At 34.7% G+C, this 27,433-nt stretch overlaps 3 protein-coding genes across 3 annotated transcripts in view; 1 reads left to right on the top strand and 2 right to left on the bottom strand.

Annotated features, from left to right (window-relative positions):
• The window catches only part of LOC136027060 (beta-alanyl-bioamine nonribosomal peptide synthetase ebony-like), a gene marked incomplete in the record, with an annotated part of 131,305 nt that extends 128,048 nt beyond the window's left edge, over positions 1–3,257 (bottom strand). The window contains 1 exon segment of the mRNA XM_065703988.1: positions 3,145–3,257.
• LOC136027691 (uncharacterized) overlaps positions 1–19,881 on the top strand; it is a 93,102-nt gene extending 73,221 nt beyond the window's left edge. The window contains exons 5-8 of the mRNA XM_065705140.1: positions 294–404; positions 2,844–3,093; positions 5,576–5,757; positions 8,040–19,881. Coding sequence (XP_065561212.1) covers positions 294–404; positions 2,844–3,093; positions 5,576–5,757; positions 8,040–9,424 — 1,928 coding nt within the window. The 3' untranslated portion in view covers positions 9,425–19,881. The remainder of the gene's footprint in view (positions 1–293; positions 405–2,843; positions 3,094–5,575; positions 5,758–8,039) is intronic.
• Positions 18,037–27,433, bottom strand: part of LOC136027058 (proton channel OtopLc-like) — a 428,472-nt gene continuing 419,075 nt past the window's right edge. Inside the window, exon 10 of the mRNA XM_065703987.1 lies at positions 18,037–25,418. Within this exon, the coding sequence (XP_065560059.1) occupies positions 24,643–25,418 (776 nt within the window). The 3' untranslated portion in view covers positions 18,037–24,642. The remainder of the gene's footprint in view (positions 25,419–27,433) is intronic.

The following is a 27,433-nucleotide window of genomic DNA, read 5'->3' on the forward strand; positions in this document are numbered from 1 at the left end:
TTTTTGACTCAGATATTCGTTCCAAGTTTTGTTTTATTGATTATTTTCTTCTTGTTATGTCAATTTTTTAGCCTACTTTTCAGATTATACAAAATAATCGCTTGCGGTTCAATTCTACCTAGAGAATTGGTAGAGTTTATTACAAAGTGTTGGCAACGCTTATCGAGTGTATTTTGGCTGATGATTAAACAAAAGTGGAAGTCGTCTTAATCTTATTAAAGATTCTTAAAACACAAATATTGAAACTTAAAATGCTGTTTGAAAAGTTATTACTACTTTTTTTCCTTTTACAGGCTTGAAAATTTGGGATGATTGTTTTTACGAAGGAAACTCTGTAAAAGCGTCAATTCACGCATTGTCTACGTTGCTTGAGATGCCATTTAATGGAAGTTCCACCGTAGCAGGTTTGTTACGATTTCGTAAGTTAATAGCCCAAATAAATTAAAACGCTTAAAATAATCTAACTTTTCCATGTGGTGCAGACCAACTTAATTTAATGCGCTTTTTTTAGAGTTCGGATGAGTCCTATATAGCTAATTTAGTTACTACACATGATTTTTTTTCTTAAAAAATGTGTTAAAGTAGCATGTTTGAATGATATTTTTTGTGTTTGTATTCTCCCAGACTTTCTAACGCTGCTCTTTGCAAAGAAAATATTTATAAATTTTAACCAAATGACTATTTTCAATTTCTTTTTAATTGCAATTAATGTATTAGATTATAATAAATAAATACATGATACTTCCTTTCCCTTTTAGTCTATATTATTGGAGATGTTTTCATGGAAATTGATACTATAGCTGGAAGGCCGGCTTAAATAAATTATACCATTTATTTATAAGTTTTCAGTTTAATAAAGAACTCTTGTTCTACATACATGATTCCAAGAAAATCGCTTCATAGCTTCGCCCATTCATAAATTAAAGGTTCATTGATTGTCCTTTGAACCGTTGTAAAATTTATTATAACACCATATACAACTATTTTTGTATATTCCTGGATCTGAATAAACTACCATCTAGTGTAAGATATTCGAGAGGAACAATACTAATGCAAATAAAGAGGTAAATCAACCAAACGCCCAAACCGGAATAGGCGTTTATGTGCCATAGCCAACTTGGTAAAATATCTCTTCGTCTATTGTTTTCCTTAGAGGTCTGCCAAAGATAATACACATAAAGTGACTAGGTCTCACAAAGGTAATCTAAACAACTTAACCTTTCTTTCATAATGGACATATGTAGTGGAATCGAATTAATTTTTCGTACAATTGTTCGAGATATGGTCATTCAAACGAATACCCAAGCCTACTCTTATGACATCCCTCTGTAAAATATCCCACGCGTCTTCACCACCTTTTGGAAGCATTCATGGAGTGGCAGTTCTAGGCCTGGGAAGGGAGAAGCTGCCCCCTCTGTCAGTTTTTCTGACATGTGACATTGAGTTTCTTTTATTTTATATTTTTACACTCGTATGGTATACCTTGTCCCCCTGATTATGAGGCCTAAGCCGCTACTGCACTCACGTTTCAAACTGTTCTCTACTGGTGTCATTACTGAGTTTCTAGCATTCTAATGTTAGCATAATTTGCTTCTGATTGAAATCGAAGTAATTTTTTTTTTATTACTGCAGTCATTCATTTTCTCATCTAGAATTTAATTGTCAGTTTCTTAGAATCACTGGGTACCATCCAGGCAAATGCATGGGGACGGGTGGTCTCCGAGCCCAGCCTTCTTGGTATACGATACTAATAGCATTAATTCTGTAATCAAAACTTTTTTTTGCACCCATTAGTACAAATAGAAAATTTTACATGTGCAAGCATAGAAAGCCTCTTGCGGATCCTTTTTTATTTTCTTCGGAGCATCATTCTTTTTGAAAATAGGGTAGGGGAAAGCCAAGATTAGGCCCTTGTGAATTTATTTTGCACTAAACCCTGTCGAATTAATTATTTTGTAGTTCCAACGGAAATAAGTGTGACTTTTTATAACTTGACTCAAGGTAATAAGCAAAAAACTCCAAGAAACTTTCCCTAGACCTCTCACAAAATGTATATTTCGTGAGAGCCATTAGGGGGCTATTACCATTCTTCTTACAAAACACAAAAATATATTTTTGTTTTATATGCTTTGACACAAAATAGACCCTTATAGTTTTTATAAGGCTCTTTTTATGTTTGATATATTGCGTAAAATGTACCTGTATGTTTAATTGGTGTGTTTGAAAAAAGTCAGTCTGAGTATTAGACAAGGAATTCGTCATTAGTTAAAAAACTGGTTAGAAGGTCTACAAGGTCTGCATTTACGATTCGTCATGTCATTCCTTTTACATGGGAGTACTTTCCTTTTTCTTAGGCCACTTAAGGACTGTTATTTTGGTTTTTATTTTATTTTATATTGTTAGATGGGTAGGGAGACAGTATACAATAATATTGTTGTGTTAGAATATACTTATTGGCAAATATTTCTTTTTTTGCATTGTTCTTTATTTTTTAAATAAATTACCTCTCTCAAATTCTCTCTCTGAAACAATCTAACAGAGTTTGAATTCTATATTCAATATATAAAAGAAGCCATGAAAAAACCTGGCATATAGTATGTTTAGTTCATAGTTCAAGTATAAGATAAAGTGACTTATACCGTAAACTTCAACATAAAAAGATAAGTCACATTGATTTCAAAAACGTCGCTCACGTGAATATAACTGGAAAATTTTCTCACCTTCAACCTTAATAGTCATTGTAAGTTGAGATTTTCTTTTGTTACTACTCCTTCATAAGTTCTAGGTCCTATCCTTGAAGACATTATCTGAAAATTCTCAACGTGAGACGACTGCCATTTCAGGTATTATATCTGAGGCAAATTCACCAGAGCTGATCAGTAAAATGGCTCAAAGTATCAACTACCCCTACATGAAGATGCCGCCACTCGCTTTGCATGAAGAAATGACTGCTGGAGTACAGATGTTGGTAATTACAAAAGTAGATCACGTGTCGGTGATTGCCAAAAATCATTACCAACTAGAGATATTTGGAAACTCGGCAAGAGAAGAAAATATATGCGTTGTTAACCAAATCCTATTCTCATCGAGCAGGTAATTTTACTCTGTAGTTCAGAAAATTATCAGAATTGTAAAATAAAATACCTCCTATTTTGTTCCGACAGCTAGAAAATCTGCGGTTTCTATTTGTTTTCCTATTCATAAGACGGAAATATCAACGAGGAAAGAACATGGACCTTCTCCAAATTTTCTAATTGGAAGAAAGGAGTTTTACTACTAAAGAATTTGGCAAATATTCCACTTGTTAAACTTACGTACCATTTTTAGTTGACATGTCATCGCATGAATACTACTTATGTTGAGTTCAGTGTAAATGTACTAATATTTTAATAAATAGGTTAAGATTATATCACTTTTATAGTTATACTAAAAGATAGCGGAATTATTTTGCTGCAAAAGATCCACTAGTATCTTAAATAAAAACAAAAAATGACTTGCTGGCAAAAAATTTGCTGGCTTCTGACCCGGTCCATGATGGTGCGGGGAAAACGGAGCAGTTTTTGGAGGTCTTCATTTGAGACTCGATCAATGTAAATGATCCCTGCAATGCGTCTAAGGCATTTAGTTTAACATGCGGAGATTCTTCGCTCATCATCAGCCTTTATTGACCAAGTTTCGCTTGAGTATAAAGCAATTGGGATTATGAGAGAGTTGAAGAGCCGCACCTTCAGAGAAGTTGACAGAGTCTTGTTTTTCCAGATTGGCAAGAGGTTCTTGAAGCTGGCGCCTGACAGGCCAAGTCTTCGTTTGATCGATTTCGAGCAGTCGTTATCGGAAGTTAGGAGGCTCCCTAGGTAGACGAAGGAGTCAACATTTTCTACTGGCTCTCCTTTTATTGTTAGCTGCACGTTTCTTGAAGTAGGGTCTCCAGATACCCGCATAACCTTGTTTTTGGCTGTGTTAACGACCATCCCAAAGGCCTCGATTGCCGACACTAGTTCGTCGGTGTCAGCTTGGAGTAGACGCTCTTGACTGTTGAATTTTTCGATGTCATATGCGTATGCCAATTTATCGATATGCTTCCCTCCAATTTCTGCACCGTCACCAGTCTCGGCAAATGATAGCGCTGCGTTGAGGAATAGGTTAAAGAGGTTGGGTGACAACAGACAACCTTGAAGAACGCCCGACGATGTCAGAAACCCCTCTGTCAATCCCTCGGGCGTTTGGACTTGGCTGACGAAATGTGAATACATGTCTTTTATCAGGATTACTATGTTTTCAGGGACTCCATAGTGTAGCAGGATGTACCATAATCCATCTCGCCATCTCAAGTCAAAAGCTTGCTTGAAATCAATGAAGAGTAGTACCAGCTCTTTGGCAAACTCGATATACGTCTCCATCATTTGCCGAGTGGAGAAAATCTGGTCTATGGTAGAGCGGTCTTTTCGAAAGCCTGCTTAGTATTCCCGTAAGATATGGTTTGTCAGAGATTTCAGATGGTCAAGGAGTATTTTTGTAAGAATCTTCGCCGGTTGGCTAGTTAAACTTGTTGGTCTGTAATTGTTACAGTCACCCTTTTCCCCCTTTTTAAAAAGGGGGGCGATGGTGGCTTTCGCCCAAGATCTGGGGAAGTGGTCCGTTTCCCAGACACTTGTTATGACTTTGTGATAGATATCGACCAGTTTTTGTAAATCAAAATTCAAAAACTGACAACAACAAAACGAAGTTACAATGTTAGAAATGTTTTAACTATTGAAATTAAAAGAGATGGTTTGACACTCCGGTTTGAGATAGAATTAGAATTCAGATTAATAAAACATATACAGGCTAGAAGTATCTTTCAATGAACCCGAATTGATTATAAATAGTACTATTTTGAGTAATTCTGAGTAATTAAGTGTGTACCTCGATGTGTTTTATACTCTAAAACTCAGAAATTAAATATAGTCACTTAATAGATGAAGAACTGTGCAATGCCCTAATTTTAGATCTTTTTCTTCCAAGGACACTGCAGGCAATCTTCACTTTCATTTCTTTCCATAGCCTCTTGGCTTAGGATTGGAGGGTTTTAATCAAAGAGAGCAATAGTTTTAATCAAAGCTATTCTTGCCTAAATCCTCAAACCATCCGAAAAAAATAATCGTTTGCCAGGAATTTCCTAAGAAAAGGGAGATGGCTAGCATCGAAGTATAAGTCTAAAGGAAAAAACTGTCATTGGTAACAACATAAGCGGAAAATAAGGATGTGTACTATGTTTTTTCTTAGATTTTTCCGCTCCTCCTAAGAAATAGGCGTTATCTCCATTCCTATTTCTTAAAATTCATGTTAGATTTCATGCCACAACCAACTTTTTTTAAGCGGATAACTTTAGCGGTCCCACTCTCTTACTGTCAAACACTTGCTTGAAAGGTAAAAGCAATCTCCAAATCATATGCCAGGGACAAATTACCTCAGTACCAGATCCAAAACACTATTTTCTAGTGCCAACCTAACTGTTAGTGTTTAGCTTAATTCAAATTTTGTTCGTCTTTTTAATTTGACTGTTATATTTTCTATTATAGATGTTTTATTCTAGGAGTGCAGATGATATTTTACAATCGATGAAACGACTAAAAAAAAGTGGTGTCAAGAATATGGTAGCTATTGGAGATCAAGCTGATTTTGAGCCGTTGCTAGCTCTTCAAAATAAAGATTCAACTTTTGACTTCAATTGGCTCTTTATCAGCCAAGCTGAGCTCGACTCAAACGCTTTTACTGGTTGGTACTTTTAAAAATTTCTTTGTGAATGCCCATAAAAATTTTCGTGATTGTGGCTGCTCGTGCTGAAGAATTTGATGTTAAAAATGACTTGGGATTCAGATACGTTCTTGAAAGTTATATTGAGCTACCTTAAAAACATCCAAATATATTATCATTTTCATCCAGCGCACCTTTACAAAAAAAAACTAGGCATTTGATAAGTTTGATCCTAATGCTCTGCACAGTAGATTGACGCAGCACATAAGAAACTGATTTTCAAATTTTATGAATGAGAAATTAGTGGTTTTATTTATAGGAAATCAATTTTCCTTTCAAATCTGATATTGCAACTGGGTCATTTTAGCCAACTTTTTGCATCGTTACCCGGTTGAAGGATGACGACGTTCATTTACGAGAAGGATCCAATTTATGGTAATTCTCTCACAGTTGAATTCCTTTCATGGTGAGAAAGTCAATTTCTGTTTTTAATATGCCCCCAATCAGGTTTTGACCCTCCATCTTGAAATTGTTGTTGTATTTTAAAATGTATGCATTATTACTACTACTAACAAATCGCTGCAGCACCAAGCCGCCTACCAACGAAGATACACACACTCCTCCGCCATTTCAATCTATTCAAAGTCTTTCTCTTTGTATCCTCCCAAAAAGTTTCTATTTCCCTTAGATCTTTCTTACGAAATCCTCCCAACCCATTTGGGGATTATTTGCTTTTCGTTTGGTCCTAGAAAATTGGATAGCAAGAGCAATCTTTGGCAATCTATCACCCTTAGTCCACAGAACATGTCCCAGCCGTCTAATGCTTTCTCTCATTATAGCCCTAGAAAACGTTTTAACCATAACTAATACCAACTGTTGGATTCTAAAATACCCCAAAACATTTCATTTCAACTTAGTCCTATCAAAATTAAAAGTATACTTTCACATTCAATTTTGTGGCAGTCAAGGGCAAACTTCTTGGTTAGAAAAATTTTAGCTTTCCAGAAGATGAGGAAAACTAAATTACTCTTTTTCAGTAGCAGTGAATATCCAGGATATTTCAGAATTGCATCTATACAAACGCACTGGTATATAAAATAAATAGTCAGCAGATAATCATTTAGATGTAAATGTACAAACATGTCTAACATTTGCAAGTACATAATACTCAATGTAACCTAAGAAAGTGTAAAATAGAAAACAAATTTCATAATTTTTTTTTAAATTGTCACAAGTGGGATATGCTTGCAGCATTTGTGACATAGCTCAATACACTCAAACTACATTTGCTTCATATTTTTTTCTTACTTACTTAGTACTTAGGACTTCCAATATAGGCTGGCTCATAAGGCGGCAACGATGCGTCTCCAGAATGATCTCTCCTGTGTCTTCGGCCACAGTCTATCAAGAGGGGTTCATGAGGGCACTGCATCTTTTTCAAGGCATCGTCCAGGTGCAGCATTCTGTTGTCCACGCCGTCAAACTTCGGAAGGAATCCAACGCCAGTCATCATAGGGCAGGTAATTGCTGCTCATTTAAACCATGTGTCCCAATATCGTCACCTACTTCCTACGACATTATCCATAAGAAGCGGCTATTTACTCTAATGAGTGCGTTGGTAATTTTGTCCGCCCAGTTGGTTCCGAAAATTTGTTGAAGACAATTATTTTCAAAGATTTGGGTTCTTTTCTCTAGCTGTTTCGTCAGTGCCCAGCTTTCAGAACCATTGATTAACACTGACGGGACATTACTACTGGAGATCTTCAATTTCAGCTTCAAAGAGAAAGTGCCACTTCTCCACACGTTTCATAACTTATCAAAGGCGTTTCTTACGCACGTGATACCTGTGACAATTTCACACTCAGGAATTCCATCGGTGCTCACTAGACAACCAAGACATCTAAACAGCTCAACTTCTTCAATTTCAGTTACATTAACTATCAGTGGCTCAGCAGGTAGTTTATCCGCATTATAGTGCAAAATTTCTGTCTTCTATATGCATATTACCAAACCTGTTTGTTCACCTACTTTCAAGAGCTACTTCGTGTTGTACTGAAGCTCCTCTTTTAGTGAAAAAAGAGTGGTTTATTGTCTGTGAAGTCTACATCAAATAAAGTACGAATCTCGCTCAACTGGATGCCATCTATGAAGCTGCACGTCCGCAGGATGGACTCAATGAGTATTGTAAACAGCACTGGGGACAAGACGCACCCCTGTCAAACGTCTGAGTTGACTTTCAACTACTCAGTCAGGTCCCCATCGTCAGTCCAGTGACAATCTGATTTTCTGTATTTTTATTTTAGGTTTTAACACGAGCAACAAGCTATTTGGCATATATACCATGTACAACGAAGAACTTGACGAAGATTTTGAAGCTCGACAGATCAACAACAAAAGAGTTCAATCTATGGTGAGAACCGTTTATAGTGTCTCTTCCCAAATTAAAAATTTCATTAAAAATAATTGTGACGAAGATACTAAATGTAACTTTAGTGATTTGAAGCTATATTCATATGAGGATGACGTCAGTGACGTTAGAAAAGCCCTAGGATTGGAACGAGACGATGTCAGTGTAGCCATAACAGCTCAATTAAATTCAGGAATTCTTGTTGATGTAGGGATATTCAATGGTACTCACATTGAAATAAGGGATTTTAACTTAATAGAAGACGATGAAGATAAAGATAGTAGTGAAACATGCAAATCATACATTTGTACGAACATCGAAAGGTCAATTCTTCATAGCTTTCATTTAAAAGATGAGGTATGGGTATACATCGTAATGACAACCAGCTGTATATGTGTGCTTATTATTGTTGCTATAATTGTGTATATATTGTGTCGCGTTTGGGAAAAAGATAACGTAGAAGGTAGTCAAACATTTACCCTACTGACCCTATTTTCAGTTATTGTATTATATGTCACTATTATTCCATATATCATGAATGTTACAGAGACAACATGTTATATGCGTACGCCTGTGACAGCCATAGCTTTTGCATTTTTGTTCAGCTTACTAGCTGCACGAAGCATAATGTTATCAACGACAGCCGCCGAGGCCTCTTCAGGCCATATTAGCGGTTGCGTTCAAGGTACATTATTTTTATTGATGTTTGGTATACAAATTGCTATCACCACCTCTGATATTGTTTATAACGAACGTTTGCTCCCTATAAAAGTTATGATGGATACTGGGTCAAAATTTGTTTGCCATGAAAAATGGCTTGATTTACTTATTTCGTATATTTATGTGTTAGTGCTCCTTTTTTTCTTACTTTTGACAACACCCTTTGCGGTCAAATCAAATCGAAATTACTCAGAGGGCCCTTCATTTTGTTTATCAGCTTATTTAATAACATGCTTGTGGCTTATGTGTACTTGTGGCTATTTTCTCTTAAAATCTGATTGGAAAGACTTCTGTGTTGCATTGATAATTGTTGGCACTGGAACTACACATTTAATCACAGTGTTCATTCCTAAGACTTATATGATGGCCACTTCAGCTGCTGCTGATGCGGTTACTTTGACCATACGCCAATCAAACTATGAACGAAGTGCAATGAATGGTCAACGGATATATGAGACACTTCAAGTCCCTTCTATTTCTAGTCACTATGGCCCAGAACCCACGAGGTCAGGCTTCTCAAGTTTTGATGAGCCAAAAAACAATCAAAAGGCTGAGTTTTAGAGAAAAAATGGAAGTATGTTTGAACCAAACCACTTTGATCTAAATTGTGTTCAAAAGGTTTTATTGTGACCACTTTCTTCCCAAACAAAATAGCAGAAATTATTTTATTTTACTTAAAAGAATTCCAATCTCCTTTGGCGTTGGTATTTTGACATTCTAGGAAATGAGGGTATTTAAAGCAGCCCATCCTTTAAGGGAACTCAACACCTGAAAATCACTCTGCAAGTCTAAGCGTTGGCTGACTGTCTCAAAGACAAATGGGACACAATATTCTCACAAGGGACTAGCTATTATTGAAAGCTGTTGAAAATCTGCGGCTTGACTATGAAATTTGATTGAAAAGACAACTAAATTTTACACCCCCTTTGTCGGCAACGCTTTCACCAAAGCGGGAAACACCACGGGGAACTCAAAGCTGCCAAATTGTTATAATATTTCAGTTGAACTAATTTTTTGCGCTTTCCTACCAGGTATGCTAGAACTTTATTTATGAGCAGCCCTTTCCTCAACTTGTAAATTTTTACATCCCATTTGTCAGCAAGGCTTTCAACCAAAGTGGGAAACACCACGGGGAACTCTCAAAGCTGCCAAATTGCTATTATATTTCAGTTGAACTAATTTTTTGCGCTTTCCTACCAGGTATGCGAGAACTTTTTTTTTAGAAACAGCCCTTTCCTCAACTTAAAAAAGAAAATTCAGCTCCGTTTAATCGAAAAAATAAATCCACACTTTCTAAAGGTTTAAGTCACATTAAAACTGAATATCTCTATCTCCGGCAAAAAATAGTAGAAGTTAAATAGTTTTTCTAAGATCTTTGGGAGTGTCTGTGTCGGCTTTTAGTTTTTGATCGTTTATTCGTATCTGTTATTCAAGCTCTACAATGTATGGCAAGACCGCCCAATCAGATCTAAATAAATTAAAGACACAGACTAATAAAATTTATAATCAACGAGGGTAACCCTATAAGTTACCTAATCCTCTTAGTTGTATCATCATCTAAGAAGTCTGATTTGAACAAAAGTTTAAAGCAATGCGGAATGCAGTATAAAAGAGAATACAGTAATAAACAAAAGAAATGATAGTAGAAAAATAGTTTTGAAAATAACCTCACCAAATCAGCCCTGTTCAAACTCGGTCCTAGCACTGATCTAGGGACAAATGCAAGTACTGGTCCTGCTAGGAACGATAGGATATTTCCCCACATTCCTGCAACATATTAAAAACAGCTAGACCTACTACATAAAATCTCGCAACTAAGGCCAAACACTAAACAGTAATTAGTACAGATTTTCACCCCTAGTTTGGCACAGGAATTGAATTTGAATAGTCCTCAATCTTTTAAGTTATAACCGTAAATATTAGCGTGAATATTTTGTGCAAGAATCAAGGTAAATTATATTTACGTGATGATTTACCACTTCGACAACTGCACACAGTCGGGAGTAGGGAGATTCCAAATTCAGACGGATCCAAAATACTCACTTTTTTATACCATGGGTGCCTAAAAATAGAAAATTAGTGATGGAAGTATGCATAGAAACAGGATTAACTTATCTCAGATACCCCTAAAACTCCAAAGATCTAATAATCGATCAAGATAAGCTATTCCTCTCAGACACTAAAGAGCTTGTTTCGCGTAATTTTTGAAACTAAGTTAGCAAGTGACAAAGATTCTTGTAGTGGATTGCCATATATTGTAGTCATCGGTGGTATTTGTAGAGGTATGTTGACTGCATATGAGGCAGGGGTTGGAACGGAATATTTTAGTCTCTCTAACTTAAGTATGGGTTCCACCAAGGTAAGGGCATTAGGGCGATGACCCCCTTCCCTGAGAAACAAAAAAGCTTAGGAATTGCATAAAAACGAAAATTTAGGAAGACTCCCACCTAAATCATAGTAGAAACAACTCATGGTAGTCCATGCCCATCATCTAGGAACATTTCCCTGCGGGACTCTTCAACTCAAAGAATGCCTAACTTAATCTGCTACATACTATAATGAAACCACTTTATTTAGTTACCTACTGTAACTTTCTTCCATTTCAATCATGAACAAATACTACTTCAGTGACGGAGTGCAGTTTTCACTCATGTTTTCAAACATGAAAATACCCATGTTTTCACTCTCCCGTAATATTATTAAAATCTGAGATACACCCTTTAGCTCTGGGCACAGGATAAGTAATATCTAGAAAGTAGGGGTAAATCAAAGATATTCTTTTCTTTATAACGACTGACAATTGTTTCGAACATTTGCCCTGAGCTCATATAGCAGTTTTTTTAGACAATGTATGACTCACGCACACAACATACATTAGAAACACAAAACATACTCATTCCACATCGACTCATTCCATTAGTTAAAACTCAGCCGTAAAATTAGAGACATAAGATCGGAGAAAATCTAGCTTTTTCTTATTAATTAAATTAAAAAAAACAAGTTTTTTTAACTACAAGTAAGGAGCGACAGTAAAACTTAAAACGAACAGAAATTAATCTGTATATAAAATGGTTTGTCCCCTCCGCAATGCCTCGCTCTTTACGCTAAAGCTTTTAATTGTTTTAAAATGCAGAATTGTGGCAAAGAGTCAAGTTTTTAATTGTTTTAAAAAGTAGAATTGTGACAAAGAATCAAACTTTAGCGTAAAGAGCAAGGGATTGCGGAGGGGACAACCCATTTTATATACGGAGTAATTTCTGTTCGTTTTAAGTTTTACTATCGCTCCTTACTTGTAGTTAAAAAAACTTGTTTTTTTTATTTAATTTCTGAACGTTTTTTTTTATTAGCAAAAAATATACGTAACTTTAGAATTAACTTACGTAACAAACTTTTATATTCTTTAATTTTTATTATGTATATGAGGGGGTTTTTCTTTACGCTAAAGTTTGACTCTTTCTCTTAACTCTACATTTTAAAACAGTAAAAAAACTTTAGCGTAAAGAGCGGGGCGTTGAGAAGAAAAAGCCCCTTTCATATACGGAGTAATTTCTGTTCGTTTTAAGTTTTAATGTCGCTCCTTACTTTCATTTAAAAAACTTGTTTTTTTTATTTAATTTCTGAACGTTTTTGAATCAATGCATGTTTATGGCTTTCTCATAATTTTGATCGAATGATTTTGAGAAAAAAAGAGCGGGGGAGGAAGCCTAGTTGCCCTCCGATTTTCGGTTAATTAAAAAGGCAACTAGAACTTTTAATTTTTTACGAATCTTTTTATAAGTAAAAGATATACGTAACTTATAAATTTGCTTACTTAAAGAACTTTTGTATTCTTATGTTTTTATTACATATATGAAATACTACCAGAAATACTTTAGCGTAAAGAGTGAGGTATTAGGAGGAGGTAAGCCCCTCATATGGGTAATAATTTCTGTTCTTTTTAAGTTTTAATGCTGCTGCTTACTTCCAGCTGAAAAAAAACTTTTTCATTGTTTTTTTTAAGTAATGCTAGTAAATCCTGCGCTCCCTTTATGGAAAATTTCTTCCCCCATGACAAATTCCTCGATGGAAAGTTCCCCCAGCATATCCCCCTCTTCGCAACCCCTGCCTCCAACCAAAAAATCCTCCTGAAAGCGCCTGTACACTTCCCAATAACCATTACTATATGTAAGCACTGGTCAAAGTTTTGAACTTGTAACCCCTCGTGTTTATATTTTCATTGTTTTTTTTTATAGTAATGCTAGAAAATCCCGCGCCCTTTTCATTGAATTTCTCTTCCCCCATGACATGTTCCTCCAAGAGAAGATCTTCCCACATAGCCTCCTCCCCTCAACCCCACCCCAAACCAGAAAAATCCACCTGAAAACGTCTGTACACTTCCCAATAACCATTACTATATGTAAGCACTAGTCAAAGTTTTGAACTTGTAACCCCTCCCACGGGGACTGTGGGGGAATAAGTCGTCCCAAAGACATAGTTATAAGGTTTTTCGACTACGCTGAATAAAATGGCTATCTCAGAATTTCGATTCGTTGACTTTGGGAAAATAATTTGCGTGGGTCACTTAAAAAGGGCACTAGAACTTTTCATTTCCGTTAGAATGAGCCCTCTTGCAACATTCTAGGACAACTGGGTCGATACGATGACCCCTGGGGAAAAAAGAAAAAAAAACAAAAAAAACAAATAAACACGCATCCGTGATCTGCCTTCTGGCAAAAATATAAGATTCCACATTTTTGTAGATAGGAGCTTGAAACTTCTACAGTAGAGTTCTATGATACGCTAAATCTGATGGTGTGATTTTCGTTAAGATTCTATGACTTTTAGGGGGTGTTTTCCCCTATTTTCAAAAATAAGGCAAATTTTCTCAGGCTCGTAACTTTTGATGGGTAAGACTAAACTTGATGAAACTTATATATTTGAAATCAGCATTAAAATGCGATTCTTTTGATGTAGCTATTGGTATCAAAATTCTATTTTTTAGACTTTTGGTTACTATTGAGCCGGGTCGCTCCTTACTACAGTTCGTTACCACGAACTGTTTGAAAAGAAAATAATTCGGTATTTCGGGGCTTCTGACATTATTAATCCTTTGCGAAAGTTAGGCTCAAAATTGGAAAAGGATTATATTTTTTCTCTGGGCCCCTTCCACCTCTTAGTTCGTTTATTTTCCAGTTAGTTTTCACCTGTTTTCGCTTTATAGTTGTGTTATCTCTTAGCAGTTCTTTCGTTAGTTGAGTTATGGTTGTGGTATATATGTTTTATCGCTCGTATAGTTGTGTTATTTTCAAATTATACTCCATAATAGAGAGGCTCCGAACACCCAGCATTGTATATTAAGCTCTGAATTTGACGTTTTTTTCTAACGTGACCAGATTCGTCCTGCGCCCTGCGCCCTTTTCATTGAATTTTTCTTCCCCTATGACATATTTCTCCAAGGTAAGATCCCCCCACATAGCCCCCTCCCCTCAACCCTACCCCCAAAACCAAAAAAATCCCCCTGAAAACGTCTGTACACTTCCCAATAACCATTATTACATGTAAACACTGGTCGAAGTTTGTAACTTGCAGCCCCTCCCCCAGGGACTGTGGGGGAGTAAGTCATCCCCAAAGACATAGTTATTATGGTTTTCGACTATGTTGAACAAAATGGCTATCTCAAAATTTTGATCCGTTGACTTTGGGAAAAAATGAGCGTGGGAGGGGGCCTAGATGCCCTCCAATTTTTGGTCACTTAAAAAGGGCACTAGAACTTTTCATTTCCATTAGAATGAGCCCTCTTGCGACATTCTAGGACCACTTGGTCGATACGATGACCCCTGGGGAAAAGAAAAAAAAACAAAAACAAATAAATACGCACCCGTTTTTTGTCTTCTGGCAAAAAATACAAAATTCCACATTTTTGTAGATAGGAGCTTGAAACTTCTACAGTAGGGTTCTCTGATACGCTGAATCTGATGGTGTGATTTTCGTTAAGATTCTATGACTTTTAGGGGGTGTTTTCCCCTATTTTCTAAAATAACGCAACTTTTCTCAGGCTCGTAACTTTTGATGGGTAAGACTAAACTTGATGAAACTTATATATTTAAAATCAGCATCAAAATGCGATTCTTTTGATGTAGCTATTGGTATCAAAATTCCATTTTTTAGACTTTTGGTTACTATTGAGCCGGGTCGCTCCTTACTACAGTTCGTTACCACGAACTGTTTGATTACTGTCCGTTTTAACAGCTCAGTTGAAATGTTTAAACAAAATCATTAAACCGTCACGATGTGTAAACATGCAACAGAAAAATTGATGGAATCTGACGGAAAGCGTCAGATTTTGAGTCTTGTGAGCCAAGAGTTAGATAATAATATTATTTATGCCTTTATATCCCTTTTTAGTGGCAGTGGATTTATTTAAAATAGCTTTTGTCCTTTTCCTAGTGCGAGTGAGTTTTTGGACGATCTATTCACAGTGATGAAAATTGATAACTATTATATCTAGCATAGTAATAAAAGTTGATATGCTTCCAAGGCGTAAAATATTTATAAACAACTTATAGGCAACAGAGTTTTACCAAAAACAATTCACATAGAATGTTCTGAATTTTGGATGACCGAATACCCTGAGTTCACAAAGATACGTTTTTTTTTTATACAAAACAGCTCACACCCAGTAGACGTAGTATAGCACAGAACCATTCAAATCAAAGCAGTTCATTCCATTCCATTATTTAAACAAATGGTGGGATGAGAAATATTGGAGTTCAACAAAATTACATACGTTTAGTTTTTCCTAACGGCTGCATAATGGCTCAATCGGATATCTCAGCGTAGTTAGACGTTTCGCAGAGAAATTGCCTACGGACTGTTTTCGGTACCCAACTGACTGACCTTTTTTTGACGAAAAAAATGGTTTAATACCACTTTCTAGGGCTATAATGAGAGAAAGGTTAAGATGGCTAGGACACGTTCTGTGGATGAAGGATGACAGATAAAGAAAGATGAAGGATGACCTTTTCGGTCAACCGTCTAGGGCTAAACAGAAAGCAGGTGGCCCTTGGATGCGGTGGGAGGAAGTTGTCAGAAAAGTAAGGGAAATGGTGTCCTAGGAGGGTATAAAAAGGGATGCCTTGAATAGATTGAGACAGAGGATAAGCGTGCATAGCTGTGTTGGCCTTAGACAACTTGGTGATGCAGTGTGTTGTCAGTAATAGTAGCAGTAGTAGCGTAGCTGCTGAATTTTCATGACGCATAAAAAACGTTCAGAGTGTTTTCAGACCCTGGACTTTAGTTTACTATAGTTGAAGTAGAGTCAGCACATAGTCACTTAAGGTTATTGAGAATTTTACGCAGGCCAAAGCTTACGTTTATATTTTACAAAGCTTAGGATGCTTGGAAAGAACTCAATTTAAGTTTCTCTGACAATTCGTACAAGTTACTCAAATTATATCACGGTACCGGTAGATAATGATGGTAAATTCATTGGATATTTTTTTAATTAGTGAGAAGCCTCAATAAGCAATCTGTCCGATTGTAAACTGTCCGAAGGGGCCTAGAGCTACAAATCGGGTTTCACTTGCAGGCTGCTTAGTCTATTTTCAGATTTCTTAGACAAGGGCTATGTTTTTACTTTCGAATCATTTTATCTTACTGACATAGAAGCAAACTTTTGGCTTTCGGACCTTGTCAGATCTACAGACAAAATTGCGGCTGACTAGACTGAAGTCAAATGAATTGCAGTCAACTATTCTGTTCAGTTTTCAAATGCACTTGTTACATAAGGTCTCAACGTGAGTTTTGTCACAGAGCAGTGTACTTTAAGTTTAGTTATTTCCTTTTTTTAATTAAACCCGATTGAACCTTGAACCTTCAAGAAACCAAAGGGCAGATCTCGCACTTTCCAACAACGAGTGAGGCATACACAAATCTTGGATAGTCGGTCTTTATCTACTGGTTGGACCTGAAGCATAGGCACCAACAAGTGTGGACCAGGGGTGGGAGGTTGCCTACGGTTGGGTCCTTTTCATCTTCTTGCGCGATTACTTTATTTGTATTGTTAGTAGATAAAAAATAACAACAAATTAAGCAAAGTGATCCTCATTAACAAAGAAATTATTACATATTAACATGTTTAAGGTATTCTACTTTATTACCTTCACACCTATGCATTTAAAATTGACCCCCCCCCCCTTGACAAAATTTTCTAATGGTATCCTTGTTAAGCAGATATCTTCATGGGAGAGACCAGCCAAGAGTGGGACTAAAAACGATGCAATGTCACAAACTCAAAGACTATTATAGATAAATATATCCACTATATATCAAAATGAATTCATGTAAATCAGCTGAAAAACATAATGACATTGATCTTCCAAAAAAAAACTTTGAAAGTAAATGGACTCCCAGGAAACATTTGAAAATGAAAACCCTGCTTTCTTTACTTGCTCTCACAGTCACTGTTGTTAAAAACAAAATACAGGGAAAAAACCTTTGCCGTGTTAAAAATAATATACGAATACTTTGACATACTGAAAAAATCTCGATGCAGCAGTTCAACAGGTGCAACTTTTTTTCAAATTGAGGTTCATTCCCCACCCTACAAAGACAAACAAGCTAGATCTGCTGACCCCTTTTTCCCTTTTTAAGATTCCGTTTTTTCAACAATTACAGGTTTTTAGTGCTTCAAAAAACGTGGTTGTCACGTTTCATTTTACTCGCGATGAAACAAAGCTTTTCATGCCAAAATTTTTCTCCATTGTTTAAATGACCGAAAAATGAAGGGGGTCTTCTAGAACTCAATTGTCTTTAACGGTAATTGACTATTTCTATTACTAGGTTCATTCCATCACAACGGATACGACAAAATTATAAGCAGTTTGAATTACTACAAGTGTTGAACGGACTGTAAAGTTACTCCCTTTTACGTAGGCCTATGCTAGCATTTAAGGAGACTGAATTTGTTTTTATCTTCCGTTTTAGACTGAAGGTAATACAAAAATACTAGTGATCAGTACTGATAGTTCAGTCCTGAAACTTTTCCCAAGTTTCACTTTTTCGCAGTCAAATATAAAATTTAAATTTTTTCAATGAAACACTTGCCACAGTCATAAGCCCAATTAGCACAGCAAACATATTCTTGAGCAACAAATTCCAGCTCTTAGATCTATACAAGAACACTGACTCAAACATTGAAGAAAAAATGCTTTATTTGAAAAAGTACAATATACACCTTAGAAAACGCACAAATTGCTGAAAAAGTATAAATAAGAACACACAGAAACAACGACCAAACAAACACAACTACCAATATTCCGGCTGTAAAGGTAAGACTAATTTAGCCATCAGAAGTAATGAGACAGTTTTAAAATACTCAGCATAACAACATATACCAAAGCTAAATAAAGATTCTTGCTCCGGATAAAGTTTAATTAATCAGGTAGCTCTAGAGAGCCGTTTAAACATTATCCTTAAACATATATTTAAGTTAAATCTCGGCCAGGGTAGCTCAAGGCGTTATGGGACATTCTTTCTAATTCTGTAAAGGTAAGACTAATTTAGCCATCAGAAGTAATGAGACAGTTTTAAAATACTCAGCATAACAACATAAACCAAAGCTAAATAAAGATTATTGCTCCGGATGAAGTTTAATTAATCAGGTAGCTCTAGAGAGCCGTTTAAACATTATCCTTAAACATATATTTAAGTTAAATCTCGGCCAGGGTAGCTCAAGGCGTTATGGGACATTCTTTCTAATTCTGTAAAGGTAAGACTAATTTAGCCATCAGAAGTAATGAGACAGTTTTAAAATACTCAGCATAACAACATAAACCAAAGCTAAATAAAGATTATTGCTCCGGATAAAGTTTAATTAATCAGGTAGCTCTAGAGAGCCGTTTAAACATTATCCTTAAATATATATTTAAGTTAAATCTCGGCCAGGGTAGCTCAAGGCGTTATGGGACATTCTTTCTAATTCTGTAAAGGTAAGACTAATTTAGCCATCAGAAGTAATGAGACAGTTTTAAAATACTCAGCATAACAACATATACCAAAGCTAAATAAAGATTATTGCTCCGGATAAAGTTTAATTAATCAGGTAGCTCTAGAGAGCCGTTTAAACATTATCCTTAAACATATATTTAAGTTAAATCTCGGCCAGGGTAGCTCAAGGCGTTATGGGACATTCTTTCTAATTCTTACACGAAAAGTCCATCTCCTTAAACTAAACAAACTGCATCAATTGGGTCAATCTCTTTCTATCTCGTTTCTTCTTCAACATACTTAGATAAAATAAAAACATAAAGATCCTCCAGACCATTGCTAGCACAGAGGGTATACGTTGCAAACTGAATACATAGAGTAAACCAGTTTTTCCCAGTTTAAATTTTACACAGCGTAATTCTTGAGTGTAGTTCCTTTAATTAACAAGTACATATTATTCTGCTTTCCTGTAAAACGTATGTTATGAAGCTTGCCGACTCTTGAGTAAACCTAGTTGCCCTGTCATAAATGTGAATTCGACAGCCATCTGGTGCGGTAAGGTTTCAAGGGAAGCTGAGGAATTTCTTTCATTTTTAAAACAATTCCCTTTCAAATTTTTACACTTTCTGAACAGAGATTCAACAATGATCTCAAATAAATAAAATTGTTCGTAAGCAAACAATGATTTTTTATTTATAGAGAGGGTCTGATGTCGCTTTATCTTATGTCTCTGGTGAGATTATTTGACAGCATATGATCATTTATTTGTTTAATTTTGATCAATATCCATGAGTTTGCTTCTATTTTAATTTTCTCTTTTATGACTATTGTCTTCAAAGGATCTTCCCTATTTGTGTAGTTTGGATATTTACCTAATTGGTTACATCTTTACTATTCTATGGGTACTGAGTTGGTTTTTTGGTTGTTTGATGTAAGGTAATCATGCCAGGTTAGACGTTTATCCGCTAAAACATTTTTCGTTGTTGTGTCGAAATAGGAAGCTGTTGTTTCCTTTGTAAGTTTTCGTCTGCCATTAAAATTTGTTAACTGTCCGTGTTATTTCTTGCTTTCTTCTTCTTTATTTGGAGACACTAATGCATGATTTGTATGCAACTCCAAGGCCTGCAGCAGTTGAGATCTATCTCTGGGTCTGGTATTAACAAACAGAGATCAATCCTACTGTACCGCCATAGAGTTATCTTATTTTCTATTGCATTATTATTGTTGTTTTTTTCTTCATAATCGCTTTATCATGTTTTATTTTTATGATTGTTTATTTTATTGTTCCCCATTCACTAATCTCAATGGAAGCACATATTCAAAGCGTTACCCAGCATAAAATATTTGGATTCATCCTCTAACATATTACTGAAAGAAAAGCGCACCAGCTCCTTTACTTTATCTTAAGCAGTGAAGAGCACTCGTCCACTCAAAAGCTTCTGAGGAGGACTTTGACATAAAAACGGAAGGAGGTTTAATGGAGGTTTAATTGGGCAGAGAGCTGCATAAACTTTGATTTGTAACATATAGACAAAGTAAAATATTAACCCTTAAAATTCTCTTCATATCTTTTTTCACATTCCGAATTCTCGCATCCTTAGTTTCAATAATTTAAAACAACAATAATAGTAAAGTTAATAGTATTTTATTTTTATTAGTAATATTTTATCAATTGTATTAGTAACCATAATTAAAAAATTTAATTAATAATATTAGTAATAAAACTAATAGAGTCTTAAAAAAAAAAAATAATAATAGGAGAAACTAATAATACTAAAAAAATGAAGAAAAAAATACGTGTAAAACAATAATAGTAAAGTTAATAGTATTTTATTTTTATTAGTAATATTTTATCAATTGTATTAGTAACCATAATTAAAAAATTTAATTAATAATATTAGTAATAAAACTAATAGAGTCTTAAAAAAAAAAAAATAATAATAGGAGAAACTAATAATACTAAAAAAATGAAGAAAAAAATACGTGTCCATTGTTCAAAGACTGTGATTACGTTTCATAAAACAGCAAATCAGTCCGAGAATGCTAAAACTCTGCTAATCTAGGTTACTTAACCTCATTTTCATGTTTAAAGTACACAACTACCCTATAAAAACTAAGATTGATGCAAGTTAATCTGTCCTATGTATTGCCGTTAAAAAATATCCTAGGAGAAAATCTTACATAGAAGAATGAGAAAACTTTTCTTGTGTAGTAAACAATAAAATATGCAAATAAGCATCAACCAGAGCAAAAAATCCTTAAAGAACTAAATTTCAAAAATATATACATAGAAAAACATGGCAAAGGAGTCAATAAACTGTCAATGCCAAACTTAACTCTGACTCTTAAATGCTCTTTTTGACACATTACTACTATTTTACTATATTTTACTTTTATATTTAATAGCTTTCCAGCCAAGCTGAGATTTGAAGAGACAACAAAAAATTTGGTGAAATAAAGCAAAGATAAATATTGTATTTGCATAAAAAATATTTAGCACAACTGAAGACTAAATGCTTAAGTAAACAATGGGGAATTTAGAAAAATAGCATAGTAACAAATTCGAGACAGTTTTGGGCTATGGTATATGTCCTGCCCCCCTCTCCCCACCGTTTCGGCAAGATGGCACCTATCTGTTGATTTTTTTTTTCCAACGACTGCTTAAAACACTTTTTTCTTCTTTATTTTGCTCATAGGAATAAAGGAAAAGCTCTTTAAGGAGGTACATAATTTCCGAGACCACACTGGCTAATCATAATAAAACATAAAAACACAAAGAAAGGAAGAAAACGAGGAGAATTAACACCCAGTCAAAAAATAAAAAAATATACAAATGTTTCTGCCAAGACATCTGCTTGACTGTCCTCAGTGCAGAATAAAAGTGATAAAAATATAAAAAACCAAACCTTAAAACAAAACACAAAAGTAAAAACCGTTTCTGAGTAACGGTGAAGGATAACCATTCACCATTTATCAACGTGAAAGGGTAACCTTTTACCGTTGCTCAGAAAGGGTCATCCTATTTTAGTTTTGTTTTGTTTTAAGGTTTGTTTTTTTTTATATTTTTATCACTTTTATTCTGCACTGAGGACAGTCAAGCGGAGGTCTTGACCGAAATATTTGCATTATTTTTTTTTCCTGGCTGTTTATTGTCCTCGTTTTCTTCCTTTCTTCACATTTTTATGTTTTATTACGGAGGTACATTAAATTTATGACTTAAATAGTAAGAACTTCTACGAAATAAAACAACAGAGAGACACTTTGATAAATAGTAACATAGAGAGCAATACAAACTCACAAAAAAGCCAGTTCAGACAGTAGTGTTAAATAAAATTTCAAACGAACTCAGGATCTGTCATTTTAGAATATGCAGAATTATAATGGTAATTCATTATATACAAAAAATAGAAGAAGAAAGCATTATGCGATGCAACTAAATATAAAGACCATCAAGTTGATCCCAATGTAAAGAAAGCAAATTGAAAACAGTATCTTGATAAAAAAAAATCAATAAAAACACATATTCACGCAAACGAAACAAATACGAAGACCAGGTTACAATAAATTTATTGTTTAGGAAAGAAAAGCCGAATAAAAATAGCCAAATCAATTGCTAGAAAGTAAATAGTAGAAAAAATAGCTGCACTAAAACCCGTAAAGATAATATAGAGATTTAAGTAAAGGTACAAAAATTACCGCTTTTTTGCACTGGTATTCCAACAAGCCCAAAAGACAGGCAAGGCATAAGCAAATAAAAAAAATACAATCTCAGTGAGAGAAAGTTTCTTCAGTAGCAAATTACTGACTACGGAAAACTGACAAATTACTGAAAACTAGTGAAACTAAAAACTCAGGGTCGGATCAGATAAATAAACTCTCAGAATTTATCAAACTCGTACTTTAACGGCTAGGGTGAGATTTAAAAAATTTCCACTAGAACCACTTTTTCAGCTTTTAGACCCCCCCCCCCGCCCCACACACACACACATTCCCTTTTAAACATTCATCTCATACCTTCACAGTTCAAGACACTGAGTTATACGGGTGTTTCATAGTTTTTAAGAAAACTGATATGACTTTACTATTTACAATCACACTGTTTTTAATCCGAATGGTGCGCCCTTTCTTGTTCAAGTCCATGTCCTATTAATTCCCATTACTCTTTATGAAATAATTACTTCCAGCTAACATGTCTGAGATAAGACTCACATTCTGGAATTTATTTGAGAGAGTGGGAGCAAGTTCGTCAACTTTAGATATTAAAAAAATAAACTAAACGTATTATATAAATTATGAAAGTTTGAAGGCAGGGGGGTCAAAGATCCACTAGAAGTGAACATACCTCACCTGAAATTCTGGAATCGCAAAGCTAGGACTATTACAAGCGAACCTGAATATAAGGATTATATAAGGATTCATTAGTTTAGAACTTTATTCATCGTAGACATATGCATATAAAAGAATACTTAGACTAAATGCTATTGGCACCTCTACCAGGCTTATAGTAAGCAGAAAGTAGAGTGAATTCACGCATTTTAAAAGAATTAATAAATGCTTTGGTACAAATGTCTTTTCACATGAATTAGCACAATCATGACAATGCCAGTATTATATACCAGGTAAAAATCAATGGCGACGTGAGATATTAAAATAAAGGTAACTTCATAATATTGAACCAATTGGAATAACAAAAAGGACGATTTTTAGGTGAGTATTTAATGGCACAGATTATTTGCATGTTTCAATGGTTTGATCTGAACTCATTTTCCAAATGTTTAAACTGAACCTGTCTTTCCGAACTCTATATATCATTTTAATCAATGATGATGAATTATCTGTTATTTTTATAAGAATTTTGTACTATTACAAGTACAGAACGGACTACATTATCAGTCCCTTTTATTCATTATAATCATTGATTATAATGTTGAATATGTTGTTATCTGACATTTGAGATGAAAGGGTACAGCATGTAATTAATTTATACATTCATAATAATTAATGGTATAAAAAGTAATTAGTTATAATTAATTTCTGGAACGCAAATTAATATTATTCTCAACTCCAACGATTTTTTGTTTAAAGAAAAACTCTTCTACCATCTAGTGTTCCAAATGACAAATGCTAATCTCATTCGAAAGTTTACGATGTTGGTTAATTTTTTTGTTGACATAATGGTAAAGGCTTGTACCAACTTTAATCGAGACTCACGTAAAGGATGTGGCACTAGACTTCAAAGTTCGAACCAGCTGAGTTGATCTCCGTTTCCGTCAACCAAGAAGTGTAGTGGGGGTTGGGGGCCAGTCATCTTGCACTTCTGCACACCCTTCTTCTTTCCCTTCCCTAGATTTCTCCAGGTACCCATTTAGAGTTGAGTCGACTCTAGCTGAAACTACAGAGTCATGCCACTGAACTCCGTTCGAAACCAAATAGCCAGCGACACAAGGACTCAAAGCCCTGTCCTAACGAACACAGCGGCAGTAAATCTTATATCCGGTATTCAATTCTCAATTACCGTATATTCACAAAAATTAGCACAAACATTCACCATTGGGTCAGCGCTGAGATCAAATTAGCATAGGGTTAATTTTATAGGCTTTAGGCTTTAATAAATGAAAACTGAAACGTAAACGCATTGAAGTTTCTATGTACTTATTCTTTATCTTGTGACATACTAAAAAAAAATTAGATTTGAACATAACACAATGCACAAAGCATCATGTATGATTGCTAGATGGCAGCATATTTGTAATATCAGTGAAGGCAATGGAAGTCAATCATCTTATAAATTTGAAAAATCTGTAATTCAACCCTTAAAGCTGATCCGGCTTCAATTTATAGCAATTTTTCCAAACTTCAAAAAGACAGACAGTCGAGTGGAAGCGATAAAAAATCGCAAGAGGTAGCGTAATCTGCGAAACAACAGACCATGCCCAGACTCCAAAAAAGTCAAGTTGCAGAGGGTGTGCTTCTGCCCGAGATTTTTCGAATATATTCAAGGCCCACATAGCATAGTTGGCCACAAATAAAAACGTTACCACCTGCCTCCCTGGTTTCTTTTTCACTTGTTCCATATTTTTGGCCACACGACGCATAGCATTTAAAACAAAAAGTGTTTGTCCACATGTTTGTAAAAGATTGGCTAAGGATGCGAAGAGCATCAAATGACTTGAACTTGATGAAAAATAACTAGCAGTTATTGTGAAAATACAATAAACCATTATACCAGTTTGTGAAACAACTAAAAGTGCATTATCGAGCTTAAGACGTGTTCTCATGCTTCTAAATCGTAAAACCCTCATCTCATAAATCCCTAATAAAACAGATAGCAATGTAACTGTATACAAAGTGAGTTCAACACAGTTTAAAGCAACAACAGCATCCCTACGTAAGCTTGGCTGTTCTACAAGAATAAAGTACAATATGAGACTCAATATGGCCGACACAAACAGTATAACTCCAATGAAGAGACCACGATTTGAATGAGATCCATCTAGTGACTGCTTGGATTCAGGTATGCGGACTTGAAGCAATGATGATCGTTCGTATGTCGTTTTTAATGTTCGTCGCCAAATAACAAAAAGTATGCCTTGAAGAAGATTACATTTGAATTGATAGAATTAACAATCTAAAAAATTAGAACCAAAACACTGAAAATTAATTTAGCAATTAAAAATTGCTAACTTGCCCTTTTTACTAGTTCTAACGCCAAGAACAATCATGGTCAAACTTTAAGATTGAACAAGCAATTCTTTTTAATGCTTAAAGGTTCGTTTTTAGCTAAATTGAGATGTTAAGTTATCAAAATAAACTAATTGAATTATATTTTATCAATTAAACAATTTTCTTATCAACTATGGTTTCCACGTAATTAATTTGCTAGTAAATATTAAAGCCAGTTTTCAGCAAAAATGTATGAAGAATATTTGACTTTTTATGGATTTCGGAGATGAAGACTGATTATGTACTTTAAAATGTCACACAAATATGGCACAAAAAAAGAGCAAATTAAACAAAGTGTAGAACTTGACGTTACCAATTAAACTAAAAAAGGAAACCGAAGAAGATGGAATAAGACAAATTGGAAAATTCATGGATTATATTTGGTCAGGTTCAGTCAGTTAAAGATTTAAATAATATGATTAAATTTAATAATGTACTTGAAATTTTGTGCCATAATTAAATCATTATTGAAAACACCACCCTGACTTTTATCTATATCTCCTGAACAAAATGTAAAAGAGAAACACCCTTTTTTAAACTCTTTTTCCTCAACTGAACAACTTTTTTTTTGTCACATAATTTTTTTTTTTATTTGTGAGCCATTTTTCAACCATTTTCAAACGTTCAATTACTTCCCAATTTTGTCAGTACATCCACCTCCCATGACATTGCAATAGTACAACATCAAAATCTCCCCTCTTTTAAACCCATTCCCCCTACCAGCAACCTTAGAACATAAAGAGGCGACTGGGCACAGCAAGAATTATAAAAAAAAACAGTTTTTATGTAAGAATTGATAGCAAAGCGGTTAGCACACTTGTCTGCGTCCATGGCAAATTAGGCTCGAATTTTAGATAAGACAATTTTTTTTAATATATGTTCTCTTTCAAAATATCGAAGGTCGAAGAAGCAAAAATAGGACACATTGGAAAATTCATGGATTATATTTGGTCATGTTCAGTCGGATTCATTTCAGATAGGCGTAATGGGTATAGGACTTAAATCTAGGGGAAATGCCCTTCCTTAATATGACAACTCGATTTCTGTATTTTGTTTGTTTTGTATTTATTACTTTATGATGTGAAGTTCAAAATTCTTTGCAGCCATACGGCAGAAAAATTCCATAAATAAAGCCGGAAGACGAAAAAGTTGAAAATAAAAACTATATTAACACTTTTTTTATCTTGTTTTAAAAAAAGACTAAAAACTAGAATTTTCATCTTTTTTAAATTCTACTAATATAAGTGAAAACAAGGGACGTAAAAAAACAGATTGGGCTTTGCATTACTGTTTCGTACTTGTTTCGTTTATGCGTTCATAACTCAGACCAATCTGATATCTGTGTTATGTAAAGCCCAATCCGTTTTATATCCCTCATTGTCACTCATGTTCATGAATTTTCGAGAGAAAAATCACTTTCTACTCCTGGCTCCCTTTTGAAAACAAGTTTTTTTTAAATGTTGCATTTATTATTCAATATAATTTGTGGGCTAAAACTTTGTCTTAAGCTAGCCAGAAGAATGAGCAGCATCTTCATGAACTCTAAATGCAAAAATCCACATCTTTGATGTGTGTAGTTTGTTACAAACTAGGTTTTCGTCAAGAAAGCCAAATATTTGGTTTTAAACGCAACACAGATAAATTTGCAATAAAATAACTTTTGTCTGCAATTCAGTAACAAATTATTTTAAAGAACTGAGGAAAACTAAATTGTTCTTCATAAGACAGAAGACAAATACAACAAACAAAGTTTATAAAACAAAAAAACTAAACTTATTTTGAAGAAGAGAAATTTGAGTAATAAGAGGAAACGACATCAAATCACGAAAAGAATAAACTAAAAGCACACCAATTACACAAGACGAAAGATAAAAAAGAAAA

The sequence above is a fragment of the Artemia franciscana genome, chromosome 5 (assembly GCF_032884065.1).
Source record: "Artemia franciscana chromosome 5, ASM3288406v1, whole genome shotgun sequence".
Lineage (NCBI taxonomy): Eukaryota > Metazoa > Arthropoda > Branchiopoda > Anostraca > Artemiidae > Artemia > Artemia franciscana.